Source organism: Strigops habroptila, chromosome 7, assembly GCF_004027225.2.
Source record: "Strigops habroptila isolate Jane chromosome 7, bStrHab1.2.pri, whole genome shotgun sequence".
Lineage (NCBI taxonomy): Eukaryota > Metazoa > Chordata > Aves > Psittaciformes > Psittacidae > Strigops > Strigops habroptila.
In genome coordinates this window covers 34,707,968-34,724,345 of record NC_044283.2, presented here as the reverse complement: position 1 = coordinate 34,724,345, position 16,378 = coordinate 34,707,968, and the positions used below count along the sequence as shown (strand labels likewise).

At 38.7% G+C, this 16,378-nt stretch overlaps 1 protein-coding gene across 27 annotated transcripts in view; it reads left to right on the top strand.

Moving 5' to 3' along the window:
- Positions 1-16,154, top strand: part of TENM3 (teneurin transmembrane protein 3) — an 817,612-nt gene extending 801,458 nt beyond the window's left edge. For all 27 annotated transcript variants that reach the window (XM_030491587.1, XM_030491600.1, XM_030491599.1 and 24 more), the window contains 4 exons: positions 3,583-3,879; positions 5,086-6,697; positions 9,191-9,321; positions 12,553-16,154. In XM_030491587.1, the coding sequence (XP_030347447.1) occupies positions 3,583-3,879; positions 5,086-6,697; positions 9,191-9,321; positions 12,553-13,308 (2,796 nt within the window). In that variant the 3' untranslated portion in view covers positions 13,309-16,154. The remainder of the gene's footprint in view (positions 1-3,582; positions 3,880-5,085; positions 6,698-9,190; positions 9,322-12,552) is intronic.
- The last annotated feature ends 224 nt before the right edge of the window (positions 16,155-16,378 follow it).

Sequence of the window (16,378 nt, the reverse complement as noted above, 5' to 3'; positions counted from 1 at the left end):
AAGTAAAGAAAGAAACTTGTCAGCAAAGAAAAAAAAAAGGAAGCTGTTTTGAGGTTGATTTACATGGGAGGATATTACAGAAATGTCACTTGGGGGTGGGAAGGGATGTAGAAAAACAGAAAAAGAAAACAACAGAAAGAAGAACATGAACAACTTAGGGAGCTTATCATTTCCATCTGCAGATTAGTCAATAACATTTTGCTGTAAAAGAAGACAAATGTAGACAAAAAAAAGTGACAAAATGTATTGCCAGTAAATGTACTCGTATATACGACACTTTCACTGCATTTTATATTTACCTAGTATCTAAAATCACCAAGTACACTCTCAGGTACTGTCTTGGTTTTCTATCTTGTATTATTTCTACCCACTATTAGTAGTCTTTATGAAGAAAGTAATTAGGAATTATGTCACCCTCCCTTAACCCAACAATCATGTCAATCTTACTTTTGTTCAGACTTGTATCGTAATTGTTCAATAAGCTAGTTTTGTCCCTGGACCTGTACGTTTGGTCTGTAGGCTGGCCTTTGGCAGAAGTCCTGACAGTCCTCTACATGAAAGAGCCTTTCGTATTGAGACCAGACAGACCTTCACTCACAAGGGTCTCAAATAAAGGAACTGGTATAAGCTCTGTCTCAAGGGATGCACCCAGAGTAGACAGGTAAGATAGAAAAGGGAGCTCACAGGAAGAGGAGTTTGCTCCGCCTCCTCCTGAGGCTCGACATGCTCCAAGCTCTGCAGAGGTCCCCAGTTTTCACATTACCTCTTGAAGCACGGCAATATACTCCTACTTTTCATGGGGGATCACAGTCAGATTTCATGCTTCTCACTGGAAACTAAAACAGGAGTTAAAGCAAAGCAGGATAGATGGACACCTAAATTACTGAAATGTATCAGGACAGTATGTAGGGACTGTCAAGAGACTCAGTTTTGTGTTGCTAATTGAAAATTTCCTGAATTACTATCTTTATCATAATGAAACCCAGAGATTTCAAATATATGTGGAGCATGGCCATCTTAGACACAATAAAACATTCCAGTTTTGCTGTAAAAGCATTTTGGTAGCAGAGCCATTGTAAAGAAATGCTTCAGTAGAAGGCAGTACTTTAGCTGACGTATGTTATTCCAGCCCCATACTGCCCAATGAAAGAAGCTATATCACCAAATCTTGTTGTTATTATAATTGCCATCTGCATTACAAGATTATGCGAGCACAGCCAAAATTTCACCAAAAGATCGCATGTCTGAATGCAAGAGCTCTGTCAGCAGAACCTGGCTGGAGAAAGAGGCATTTCCTTTCTTTCCCCTTGTATCCTGCCCTTACACAGACCAGACAGATGGAAAGTGAGAAGGCAAGGGAGGTTATTATCCCATTTAGCAGATACAGCAGTGAGACAGCCAGATTAAGTACTTTGCTGCAATTTACACCGGAAAGATGTGCTCAGCCAAGAAATTAACCACAATTGCTTGGACATCTGCCTTAACCATAAAACCACCGTTTCCTCTTTGCCAATTCAGAAATCAGAAGTGCCCATTCTCACTTCAGTGTCTAAGCATGAGAGGTAGACAAGAAAATTAATAAATATCATAATTAAATGTAAAATAAGGAAGGGAAAATGGAGAGAAAGGGAGGAGGAAAAATCAGAGAAGCAAAACAGGCAGGGAGACACAGAGATGAGTGCAGGCATGTGTGGGAGAGGCTGAGAAATAAAAGCCAGAGATAAGCAAGATTTAAAAGTGAATTCAGGCAAATGAGCAAATATTAGATGTTGGAAATATTAAACAAAATCTACCTAAAAATGAAGAAGTCCAAGGAAACGACAGTAAGGAAGTGAATGGGAATGCTTCATAGTAAAGTTTAACCTACATCTAGAATCAGTCTTGTAGCATTAATTTTTCAAAGTATATTTAAATAACATTTGATGGCTCATTAAATAGGTAGAGTAGCTATTCTGCATCTGCTTGACTTTGTATTCCTTACTTAGATGATTTTTCACATGAAAACATGACTTTTGTTCCTAAATTGTTAGTGCAGATTTTTGTCATGCCAGTGATTTCATATTAAAAAGGAGAAAGGTAATGTAGATAGACAGACAGATATAAGCAGTACTGAGCATTTGTAAATTATTTTTTTTTTCCAGATTTGCCTACAACATATCACCAGCACTTAAATGTCTTTTATGCCAATAATAAAGAATCTAATTTACGTTGATCTTTTAGAAGCTTATCAGCCTTAGTGTATAAGTACCAACAACCATGATACATGGATTTTTGAACATGCAGCCCTGACAAACGCAAAAATCCTCCAGCAGTTTCTTTGGTCAGGATATCTGTTGTCTTGTTCTTTTCTGGATGTTATTTAGGCATCTTTCATCATCTCTTTATAACATATGCATCAAGTATTTGAAAAAGAATTTTGAAAGAAGTCTTAATACAGATAGCTGTATGTTTATTTGTCCTATATGTTAGCAAAATACAGTGATGAAAAATCTTCAGTACCAGTGTTTCACTCCCAGCTGGAACAACTTTTAAAAGACACAGCAGATACAGAAATGGTTTACAGATGAACAAAGAAATCTTTTAGTGTGAGAATGGTAAAAACCAGTTCAATGCAGATAGGGGAAACAGTGAAGTGCGAAGATACCAATGTGGGACAAGTAAACTAGACATTTTCCTTTCATAAATACAAAAATGAGAGCTGATTCAATGAAACTGAAAGCATATGTAGAACACCAAAAGGATGTAGGGATTTCAATGTAAAAGTATTACATAGAAACCACTATCCATGACTGTCATTTACATATATAAATAATAGAGTTTTCAACATAAATGTATCTAGGCTAAGGTTCAATTTCAAATCAAAATAGTTATAAATTTCAAAGCATTTATAACTGCTTTTCAGTGGTTCAGTAATCTTCCAGTCATTTATGACTTTAAGTGGTCAGTTAACTGGGCAGAAGACGTAATCCTCTACTAAGGATTTCAGCCACATAAATACATTGCAGCAGTGGATGATATACTGAGTTAAACTAACATTTGATCCAGAAGGGGAAAGCCTATGTTCTAAAAAGTATTTAATCTTAATTTGAAGTTTTAACATGCTTTTGAAGATCTTAATTTTGTATTTACTGTTTTGAAAAATACTTGCTGTGGAGGATTAGGATTCTGTTCTTTCTTAGAGTGAGTGTTATGAACTGGACAAGTGGTTGCTGGGAGTGTTTTGACAATAATTTGCTATATATATTTCGACTGCCTACAAAATAAGTATTTTGCTCATTGAAATGGCCCCCTTTATTACAGAAGGTTTTGGAGCACATCTTTCATTATTTCCTTAACAGTTGAGTAAGTATTGAGAAAGAACACATTGCAACAGATTCAGACTCTTCGTATAATGAGACCTTCTAAAGTAGATGCTAATATAGCGCCTTAAGAGTTATATCAAGCAGTTGCTAAAATAATTTACGCACATAGCAAATCAATCACTGTAAATTGTATTTAAAGAATAGCTAGCTTTGTGGGAATAATAGGTGGCTAGGGTTTGAACAGCATGATTTATTGTGTCATTTTGTTTACTTTAAAAAGGTTAATGGCAGAAACCTCCTTTCAGTTGACTTTGATCGAACCACAAAGACAGAAAAGATCTACGATGACCACCGTAAATTTCTGCTGAGGATTGCCTACGACACGTCAGGGCACCCCACTCTGTGGCTACCAAGCAGCAAGCTGATGGCTGTCAATGTTACCTATTCATCCACAGGTCAAATAGGCAGCATACAGCGAGGGACGACTAGTGAAAAAATAGAGTATGATGGACAGGGAAGGATAGTGTCTAGAGTGTTTGCTGATGGGAAAACTTGGAGTTACACATATTTGGAAAAGGTAAAGAACATTCAGATTTAAAAAAATGCTTCTGATATGCTGAAATTCTGCAGCATCTGACTGCTGTATACAAAGCAAAAATAGGTAGATGAAGCACATTTCAATTATTCCAAGTATCAACATGTGATTCCTAGGGGAATGTTTCACAAAATAGATATGTAATCACACTGTAGCTAATAGCTAGGAATTGATGTGGTTTTAAATTATTCAGGCCACCAACTAACAAGAAGCATCTGTATTTACCTTTTATCTTAATACTTAAGGTACAGAGACTAGATCTCTGCAGTGCAGTTCAGTTGAAAATAATTTGTTTGTAAATTCTTCACTGTTGTTTTTTTTCCCCTACCAAGAAACACTTTTGTGTCTAAATAGTTACAGCTGTCAATTTGTACTTGTTATATGTTGTAGCATCAAAATAAACAACAGGCAAAAGATCAGAAATCTTCATTATATATAATGATCACTGAATGATAGCTTTCCCTCTAGAAATATTTGTGAAAATCCCCCTTGTGAGATCTCACGCCTGCTATGCAAAAAGAGAATCCATTTCTTTCTGGCGGTTAAATATATTTCTATTGAAGCCATTGCTCAGCAAATACTATTTACTAGTCACTGCAGACATAATTTAATCAAGACCTAGGGTACATAATAGCCACACATCAGAAAAATGTCAGAATAATTCCAAGTAGCTCCTTTTGATATGAATAATCAAACAAATCAATTGTTTTGCCTATGTCTTAAGAGCTTACAGAACAAGAACACAGTATTCAAGGATCTCTGGCTATTCAGATTCTTCAAAATTATCTCTAATTGTAAGGAAGAATTTGTATCTCCCATATGTTGTTCTCCTCGTGAGTTAATGGCTCTAAGACAGTTTTACTTCTTCCCATATTAAACATGACTTATCTGAATCCATTGACAATCTGCTGTTTAGCTGTGAGTGCTTGATAAAAGAGTGATACAGTCATAACAAGTAGCAAATTATGAATGTGGAACTACTAATTACAGAACCCCTTACAATTAAGCATCCAAGTAAATTAGGCAGGGAGATGTTAACAACATGTAAGGTCAAGGATAACTCAATTAAAGAGGAGATAATTTTCTTAAGTGGGAATGCCACATTTTTATGAAGAAATAGTATCGGTGTATGTGTGGGTGGGTGCTCCACCATTTGTCACATGGTAAAAATCTGTTCTTCATTTTCAGTCAATGGTTCTTCTGCTTCATAGCCAACGGCAGTATATCTTTGAATATGATTTGTTGGATCGGCTTTCTGCTGTCACCATGCCCAGTGTTGCTCGTCATACCATGCAGACTATCCGCTCCATTGGCTATTACCGGAATATATACAACCCCCCGGAAAGTAATGCTTCTGTTATAATGGACTACAATGAAGAAGGGCAGCTCCTTCAAACTGCTTTCCTGGGGACAAGCCGAAGAGTATTATTCAAGTACAGACGGCAGACCAAGCTCTCAGAAATTTTATATGATAGTACAAGAGTTAGTTTTACTTACGATGAGACAGCAGGAGTCCTGAAAACAGTAAACCTCCAAAGCGATGGTTTTATCTGCACCATTAGATACAGGCAAATTGGCCCATTGATTGACAGACAGATTTTCCGCTTTAGTGAAGACGGAATGGTAAATGCCCGATTTGACTACAGCTATGACAATAGCTTCAGAGTGACTAGCATGCAGGGTGTCATCAATGAAACCCCATTGCCTATTGATCTCTACCAGTTTGATGATATCTCTGGCAAAGTTGAACAATTTGGAAAATTTGGAGTTATATATTATGATATTAACCAGATCATTTCGACAGCTGTAATGACCTACACAAAACACTTTGATGCACATGGCCGCATCAAGGAAATTCAGTATGAAATATTTCGGTCATTAATGTATTGGATTACAATTCAGTATGATAACATGGGACGAGTGACAAAAAGAGAAATTAAGATCGGGCCATTTGCCAACACCACAAAATATGCTTATGAATATGACGTAGATGGTCAGCTCCAGACAGTTTATCTGAATGAGAAAATAATGTGGCGATACAACTATGACCTGAATGGCAACCTCCACTTGCTCAACCCCAGTAGCAGCGCTCGTTTGACGCCACTTCGCTATGACCTGAGAGACAGAATAACTCGACTAGGTGATGTTCAGTACCGATTAGATGAAGATGGATTTTTGCGTCAGAGGGGTACTGAAATCTTTGAATACAGTTCAAAGGGCCTTCTTACTCGAGTTTATAGCAAAGGCAGTGGATGGACGGTAATTTACCGTTATGATGGACTTGGACGACGAGTTTCCAGTAAAACTAGCCTTGGACAGCATCTCCAGTTTTTTTACGCAGACCTTACTTACCCAACCAGGATAACTCATGTTTATAACCACTCAAGTTCTGAAATCACATCTCTCTACTACGATCTGCAAGGACACCTTTTTGCCATGGAAATTAGCAGTGGAGACGAGTTTTATATTGCATCAGACAACACGGGGACACCGCTGGCTGTTTTCAGTAGCAATGGTCTCATGCTTAAACAAATCCAATACACTGCTTATGGAGAGATCTATTTCGACTCTAACCTTGACTTCCAGCTGGTAATCGGATTCCACGGAGGCTTATACGACCCACTGACCAAGCTAGTCCACTTCGGAGAAAGAGATTATGACATACTGGCAGGCCGGTGGACAACACCTGATATTGAAATCTGGAAGAGAATTGGGAAGGATCCAGCTCCTTTTAATTTGTACATGTTTAGAAATAACAACCCAGCCAGCAAAATACACGATGTGAGGGATTATATCACAGGTAAAAAGCTTATGTAATTGCAGCTTAGGGGTGCTGGACCTATAGACATCCAGTTTAGATTGGAATTCACGATTTTGGTGAAGTACCTAAATACGTCCTATTTGGACGAAGCAATGATGATGAAGCATTAAGCACTTCACTTAGCAATGAGAATAATTACAGCAGACACGCTTATCAGAAATTGTGAAATAACAAATGGATGATCTTGAAAATATCTCATCTAGCTTTAGACATTGATTTAGGTACCTGCGTAAGGGATTAAGATCCACAGGCAATCATTAGCTTTCAGGGTTAGGTAACTAAACCTAAACCTTTTGCCCTCCACAGTCCTTACCATGCTTTAGTATTAGATTCTTGACCCAAAAAGATAAATGTGAGCATCTCAGTATACAGAGGGGTTGGGTTTTCCAAAGTACATTTTGGAGTACCAATGGAATACATCTCTTCCTCTCCCACTGACTGAACTGTAACACAAGGTGCCTCAGCTAGACATCTCAGGGCGTTAGGAAAGAGGAGCCCTTGGTTGTCTTCCAATACTGCTACACATTACCCAGTGCTCTTATATTGAAAAAAAAATAAGACTCCTTGAGCAAGTACAAGAGTAAGAACCGCTCAAGACTGTTCTTGAGAATCTCCTCACATGAGAATTAGAGTCAGGCTTCTTCATAGCTCTGGGCTACAGAGCAGTAAAAAGTGCATATTCATGGATGAAAAAGACCCGACAAGAGGGAGTGAGACTGTGAGGGGTCTTTCTGTGACAAGGCAGAATACACTCACTGGCAGCTGGTTAATATCCACCAGGGTAGGTTTTTGCAAGGCTACTAATGTAAATTGGCTAAGAAAGAGAAGTCCAATAAGCTTCAGGGCCAGGACAAAGTAATGAGTAGACAGCCAGGAGCAGGGAAGGAGGCAGAGCATATAGAAAAAAGAATGTGAATTTCTCTGTGAAATGTGAATGTTAGCAACAAAAAGCTGCTAACATGCCAATTCTTGTATAACTGAGTTCTTAGGGAACCTATATGCTTTTTGTGCCTCTAGAGTTCCATTATACCACATACAAAAAGAATGACTGTACATCACCAAAATTTTCTGAAAAACGCATGACTTGCATTTGAATTTTTGTATTTGAATAGATATGAATAATCCTAAATATTTTATATAGGCAGTGCCAGACTACAAGAGGGGCTCAGCACCACTTACTTATGAGACTACCACTCAGAAAAGCATCCTGGGAATCAAATGGGTTTGCATTAATTTAACAAACAGCAGCTATTAACAGGGTTGCTAACGGGCTGCCTGGGAGCAAGATAATAACAGACCGTTGGATCTGTCCTCTTTCAGCAGCATGTGCTGTTACAATCAGATTCTTTGTGGCATTGAAAAGTATGCACTTAGTTCAAAAATGGCCCTCAAAATACAGTTTTAGTTCTTTTCTTAACATCTGTGATGTATGGAATGCATAGACACACACTGCTCATATAAGGTGGTAATTACAATTAGTAATTTGGCTGGCTGGCAGTTTTAGGTGCAGAGCCTCATAAGGCATATAATTTATCTGGAAAGGTTAACATAATTTTAATGTAGATATTTTTTATTCTTGTAACATTTGAAAAAATGTGGTTCCTTGTTCCCCTTATTTGGGGTTTTCTTTAATGAAAACTACTAGACTTGGTAAGGAGCACTATGACACCTTCTGCTAAGCTTTGTATTTGGACAAGGTAGAAAGACAGAAACAAGGCAGAGCACCTATTGTTGTCCAACAATTGTTAACTAATTAATTGTTGGCATCCCTAATCTATTTATTTTTAACAGAACATAAAAGGTGTCATAAATAATGTTATCTAATGCTAATTTAGTATCCTGTCTGCTTACTGATGCAACTGTAATACATTTCATTAGCTTTTAATTTCATCGGTCCAACTTCATCTTGAAGAGCGGGAGATTTCTCTTGAATCAACACAAAATACCTACCATTTAAAAGGTAATTGACCATATAGGTGTTATTCAGGGGTAGTTTGAAGACATTACAGTAACACATGTGTCAGAAAAGGACAGGATGTGCTCTGCAGTACTTTTTTGCTTTGTTTTAAACTGTTGATGATGAAGGTGCAACATAAAGCATATTCAGCCTGACCATGAAACCTCAATTAGTTTAGGCTATTAGCAGGAAATCTCACCTTAATTGTGCTCCTATGGTTGTTCTGAAAGTCACTGAGGCCTTCAGAATCACTGAAGCCTGCGATACCTTCCAAACAAGCATAGTGCAACTCTTACATAGAACAGAAGTTTTCTTCAGATTTTCTTTATAGGCTTGCTATTCTAGCTGTAGCACAAATCTGAATCCATACATATCAAAATGAAGACTGTTGAATAACTTTCATGTTAGAGAAGGAAATCAACTATGCCAAAAGCTATTCCATGTAAAAATGGCATGATTGCAAAATAAAGAACAATTATAATATTTTTCTCTCTTGTTTAATAATTCTCTTTCAGATGTTAATAGCTGGCTGGTGACATTCGGTTTCCATCTGCACAATGCCATTCCTGGTTTCCCCGTTCCGAAATTTGATTTAACTGAACCTTCTTATGAACTTGTGAAGAGCCAGCAATGGGAAGACATACCAGTAAGAAACAAAACTAAACATACAAATGGAACAAGACAGAATGTGCCCTTCTATTCAGATCTTAACTAGGCGTGGATAATCCTGACAGTGCTACTTGCTAAGTTAAATCTGAACAGTGCTTTTCAAACACCTCTGATTTTTATTTACTTTTCGTAAGAATTAGAGATGGTGTTTTTTCTTCCAGATTTGCTAAGTTAGGTACCATGTTAAATAAGCTTTTGTTTGCTTTCAGCAATAATAAAAATGCATAAAGAAAATAATCAATGGAAAGAAGTTTAAGACCCTTTAAAGTTTCGTAGCAGAAACTACAGAGATTTGATTTGTACTAGCACTCTGCCTGAAGGCAGAAACTGAACACTGTAGTAAAAAATAGACTGGGAAATAAACAGAAGAACAGATGATATAAATTATACATACAGGCACCACTACAATTTTACTTCTCTTTAATATTAACCATGTTTTATATGTAAAGATAAAATATTGAAAATGAAATTACTTGAGGTAAAACCCATTACATTACATAAAACCAAAACTCCTGGTGCTTATGAAGTTCTTTGGGAGGAAAAAAATGAACTTCAGTCCTGAAAACTTGCTACAGTTTTAAGTGATGTAAGAAATAAATGTGGAAAATGTAAATCTCTTATTTAAGAAAATTATATTTACAAATCAAACTCACTCAAAGATCAAAGATCTATGCCCTCAAAACTCCTACAGTTCTCAGTTAAGAAGAAGGTGTTAAGATGCAGTAAAATGGGTAACCCCTAAAGTGACATGCTATATCTATATATTTTAATAGCCAGGGTTGAGTAATTGGGTTTGAGTAACAGACTTGAGTAACAGGGAGAGACCTTAGAGCACAGCATGTGAATAGTGTCTCCCATGAGTGGTAGAAGCAATGAAGGAGGAGCATTATAAGTACTCCAGGCAAGGTGGTTGTATCAGGAGACAAGAGACCTGTCATCAGGCATGGCTGTGAAGAACAATCAGAGGTTGTTTATTTAGATCTCAAAGGCAGTTATCCACTAACACCAGCAGGGAAGAGGTGCACCAGGAAGAGAACCAGTTTGGTCAAAGACATAGAGCAGACAGCTAGTTGTCAAAAATCTTCAGAAAAGAGTTCAACAACATGAGGAGTGCCAGGGGCTTGTGACATGATGGAGAAAAAGAGAGAAGTGGGAGCAAAACAAAGACTCAGAATTCTCAGGTAGGAAGAAGCTGTGACTATGGTATTCACTGTTGAAGAAGCAAGTGCAACCAGGAGTCAGAAGTAAACACACAAACCCCTTAGTATTTTGAAACATTCTGGAGTGAGCGAGTATTACCGAGCTCTGAGATTTTGCATCAGAACTCTGAGGATACATGTTAAAAATAAACAAACTTTGTCATTATGAAGTTGCTATAGCATCTCCCTGCTCTCACTGAAGAGCGTGCTGTCTAGAATGTATTTTGTGCTCAATAGCTTTCATGTAGGATTTACAACAGCTGAAATCCATACTTGTTAGTAATGCAGACAGGAATCTGCCAGATTCAGGAAGAGTTGAGAGTCCAAGTCAATTCGTAATTCCATCAGGATCTGTCCCCTCCAGAAAGCTGCCCTCATGGTAGAGCAAAGAAGCCTTTGCAAACCTTCTGCCAGGCTCTGATTAGCAGCAAGGCTGAATTAAGGTTGTAGGAGTCTGTTAATGACTCCTGCTTGGACTCCCACCCAGAAATTTGGGAAAACTAAACAGGCTTTTGTCTCATTTGCCAGCAGTGAATCAAATGGGTTAAACAGTATTTTGCTGAAGGGAGAAGGGGTCAATTGGAAGATAAACTGTATCATCTACAGAAACTAAGTACTCCTTTTCAAAAGTGCAGCCAAAGCTATTTAAATCTTTGTTTCCTGCTGAGACAACTGCTAGGGCAGCTGTCTGCTCCCCACCTCCATCAATACTAGCTCATTCACAGCTTGTAGCTGTTAAGACCCAGGGTTAGACAGATAAGATGTGCCTATTCTGCGCAGTTGCGAGGCCTCATCCCAACCACAGTTGACCCCATAATGTGAGCTGCCCCCTGATCTAGCTGCGCTAGCTGACCATCCCTGCTAGCTGCTCCTGCTCTTCTAGCTGTTTGGCTAACCACAGCAGTTATGCTGGCAGGTCCCATTCGCCAGCTATCCTCTCTCTTTACCAAGACTGCATCTGGCAGACAGGGCTATAGCTCTTAACAGTCAAAATAAACTTCTTTAACAGATTCTCCTATCCCAGCTTTTCCATCTTGTGCTTTTGCACCTCACAATTGCACCTCTTATTTCCTCCCCTTTATAGCACACCTACCTTTTCAACAGGAATACCCCAGATACAGTAAAACATGAAATACCAAGCAAGTATATTTTAGACTTGCCCATTGCTTCTTTTCATTTGTTGCCCCTTGTCTTTGCTAGTTGTCAACGAAGCATTCTGCTGTATTCAGGACTGCACCCGTCTGAAGTTCTGGGGGGAAAAGCTGCTCATCTCTTTCAGGCAGCGTACTGATACTTGGAGTGAAATGGAAGTTCACACAACTGAATTGGCCACAATTCAGCCCTTTCACAAATCCCCTTTTACCAGTTTCTGCATTTGCAAGAAAGGGCATCAGTCCCCAGTATTCCACCTCACTGCTCTGTACCGTTTGCTTTTACTGTAGAGATTATCATTACAGTTTGATTCCCCTCCTTCCTGTTGTAGCTTAAGGGGTTATGAGAGCCTCCCTGCAGTTTGGTCTCAGACTGCAGCTACCCGAGAGACTCTTATCTCCTGACTCAGCATAAAGAAAGGCTTGTTGCTATTGTAAAGTGCAGCTTTGTGACCTGCAAAAATCTCCTCAATTTGGATGGACTCATGGCAGACAGGAGTCATAGTCGAACAAGCTCAGAGGATGAGATGACACTGTACTGTAGTAAGACAGCTCATACCCATAGTAAGTATTAGTATTGCAAAGGTCTGTCTTATGCAGCCCAGGAGGTAGCTCTGAAGTTAAATCTTAATGTTGTGCAGGTTCTCGGGGAGACAAAGAGAAAAAGCACTGAGCATTATCAAACAAAATAGTCATGTAACTCAGCAGAACAAGCAGTATGTAGATTTAATTAACTCCCTGGCACTGTCAGTTGTGGCATATCCTGTTGTCGTCCACGGGCAGCACACCAAGAAAGCCTGGCTGGCATCTGGAGGGCTACAGATGGCTTGTAAAACTTCTGTCTGTTCTTGTTTACAGCCAATTTCTGGAGTGCAACAACAAGTGGCGAGACAAGCAAAGGCCTTCCTTTCCCTGGGAAAGATGGCAGAAGTGCAGGTCAGCAGACGGAAATCCAGTGGAGAGAAGTCATGGCTGTGGTTTGCTACAGTGAAGTCTCTCATTGGGAAAGGGGTGATGCTCGCTGTCAATCAAGGCAAAGTGCAAACAAACGTGCTCAACATTGCAAATGAGGACTGCATAAAAGTGGCAGCTGTTTTGAACAACGCCTACTACCTAGAAAACTTGCATTTCACCGTTGAGGGAAAGGACACGCACTATTTTATAAAGACCACCTCCCCCGAGAGTGACCTTGGGACACTGAGGCTGACAAGTGGGCGGAAGGCCCTGGAGAATGGCATCAACGTCACTGTTTCCCAGTCCACCACCGTGGTAAACGGCAGGACTCGTAGGTTTGCTGATGTTGAGATGCAGTATGGTGCTCTAGCGCTTCACGTCCGCTATGGCATGACACTCGATGAGGAAAAGGCCCGAATACTGGAGCAAGCCAGGCAAAGAGCTCTTTCCAGTGCCTGGGCCAGAGAACAACAGAGGGTAAGAGATGGAGAGGAAGGCGCCAGGTTGTGGACAGAAGGAGAAAAGAGGCAGTTACTTAGTGCTGGAAAGGTACAAGGATACGATGGGTACTATGTACTCTCCGTGGAGCAATATCCAGATTTAGCAGACAGCGCTAACAATATACAGTTCCTCAGACAAAGTGAGATAGGAAAGAGGTAACACACTGGCTTAGCTCAGGCTGCCAAAGAGACTGTGTACCAGTGTCTTCTAAAAAGGAGACCAAACTGTTTTGCTGCATTACTACTTGAGCCTAAGCTTACATCTTTGCTCAGATTTTTTCTGTAGCACAATCCGAACAGACTCTGTAACGAAAAGAGCGCCTTCCAGAAGAATGATACTGCTAATGACAAAACTTTTTTGTTTTTCTCAATGACCTTAAAGGTGATCTGCTTTAAAGAATATGTTTACATATGCATATGGCTGCACTCAAGTTGGACTGAAAAGTATTAAAGAAGAAAAAATAAAAGAAAAAGGCCTGCAGATTTTGCAACAGGCTGTCTGTTCCTTTGAGGCACTGTATTTACTTAAGATACAGACCCATACAGTGTTTCTAAATATTACTGAATTGTTGACCTTTGCTTACCAGAAGTAGTCTCTCTCTTTCTCTCTCTCTTTTTCTCTCTTTCTCACTGCATAGGATGTGGTATATATCTGTTAATTTTAAAACGTGGGGCAAAAATTACTGTTTATAGACAACCCAACTGCTTTAAACTGTGCTGCTTTCTAAAAGGACATTGGCACAAGTGACTTATGCTACCATGGGAATTTAATAATGGATTTTACAACGCTAACATGGTTTGCCTTGGGGGGAAAATGGCAAGTAGAATCCTTGTTGCAGATAAGCAAAGGAAACCCTGATTTTTTTGTAAATTATGTGAGACAAGTTGTTTATGGATTTTTATATGAATTACAATTTACTGTACATCAAATATTAGTCTCAGAGGAGTTAATTTATGTAAAGTGTTTAAAAAAGTTTATACTTAAAAATAAAACGATAAAAACATGTGCTGTGTGTGATTTTTTTAAAGAAAAAGGAATTGCACCTTTTATGTTATAGCTGTACAGTATAAAGGATTATATTGTAGAGATATAACAGTGATGACTAATGTCCAAAAGTGTTAATATTTTTGTATTAGGTTTAAAGCTGTGCATCTATCACTCTGCTGATGGGATGGGACACTCCAAAGTGGCTGGCTGAATCAGACCACAGCTCCCTCCTCTCCCGTACCTCTCCTGTCACCTAGGCCAGTGCCACTTCATCAGTCATTGTTAGAAGGCACAGTAACCAAATAAGTCTCATTTACTATGATGGAAGACTAGGTTGGGTTTTCCTTGTCTTTTTCCAGCCCTAATGTAATAAATGGACATTTATTCATACCAGGTGGGGTTTCTGTTGTTTTTTTAGAAGCTTTGTTTCACAATGGAGAGAATAGTGTCTCAGGTGCTTGGCAAATTGTATGTAGAAGAAGAAGAAGAAATGATGTAGTTTCATCCAGTTATGTCAACTTTGTCTTCTGTATAATACAGCTCTTTTAGATGTTAATAACTCCAGATAGAAGAAGTGTACCTCTGAGCTGATGCTACAGAATTGCTCTTTAGGCAGGCAGGCAGGCTGTTCAGTAGGTTCATCTCCTGGCCTTCAGCTGGCAGATCAAATCCCATTACTGTGAACACTGAACCTGGGATGGAGAGGAAGCTCCAATTCTAGTGCCTAGTCTGCATCTCCACACCACTGCATAGATTTGGCATGCTCTGCTCCAAGGCCCAGTATATTTGCTGCAGGACAGAACTGAAGTGTGCAGCTGGTTCCTTATAGGAAGCCTGTGGTGGCATCTATGGCATCTGTTCTAGATCTTGGCTGAAAACATTCTTAGAGCTTTACTCTCATGAGCACTAAATTCAGCCACGAGAATATTTTTAAGATGAGACAAAATTGGGTTTTTTGATGTTCATTGAAATATACACAGTATTTCTATCCATGTATTATAATGACAAAACATAGTAAGTGACCGTGTCTTAACTATGAATGGTTCAAGTGGATGTAATAAAAATAGTTTTCTAACTGCTTTGTATTCTGAGAGTCTATGGTATTACATACTCTAAATTGCACATTAGGATTGTTTGATAAACAGATTTGAATTTCTCCCTGCCAAGTTGCTACCGAATCTACAGTATCAGTGCTATTACTGTATGTGTGTATTTGGTAGAACATACAGAACTAATTACACATATAATGAATGCTAATCATCTATTAGAATGAAAGCACAGATTAGTTGTTAGTATTTTTACCCTTGAAGTCTTGAGGGCCCTAAATTTAGAGAGGATGATATGTCGGACCCCAGAGGCGTGTCATTGGTCTACGTATTCTTTTTAAAGATGTAAAATGCTAGGTGTTTGCAGTTCTGTTGGGTGGCTCTTCCACAGCACTGTATTTAGCATGCTGTAAGTGCTCTCTGTTGAAATAGGCTCATATTCTAAATTATGTCAAATGTTTCTGTTCTGTTTGAATATGAAAAGCTTGTATAACATGTCAACAATGAAATATACTACTTGACGCGTACCAGTTCCTTCTCCTTTGTTCTGGCACCAATAAACAACAAATTATAGTATCTGCTGGTGATCATTCTAGATAAAGTCAAATCAAGCCAATTAGTGGCCTTGTTAGTCAGTATAATGAGCCTATTTCTTGCTAAAAAAGACTTGTGATCTGGACATGCTCCTGCAGGAAATAGTGACCTTGGGGAATATATAAACAAAAGATCTTTTTAAAGGAAAGAATATGCATAATTAAAAGAACCACATTACAAAACAAAAAAAAAAAGGAGATTCTAAGTATTTTAGGCAATGCCAGTCAAAATGCTGTCCTGATATTTTGAGATGTATATTTCGTCTGATTTGTATTGTTCTTTTAATTTGCCTTCTTAACTTTATAGTGTCCTGAATTTTCCACAAATTGATAACTATAGATTGCATCTAGGCTTTCCAATAAAAGCCAACCCAATGTGTGTGTGCGTGTGTGTTTATATTTGTTTTTTTAAATCTGTATGTCAGATACTGCATCTGTGCTACTGCTTTTCTCATATAGGAAGAAGCAAACTGATCCAGTTGCACTAGTATTGATTCATTTGTTTCACAGTTGGCAGCATGTTGTTTGACTCTGCCCAATGGCCTCATCTGCTAACTCAGCAAAGTGAATTACTCCATGGGATCTCTCAGGTGGCCTACTTTA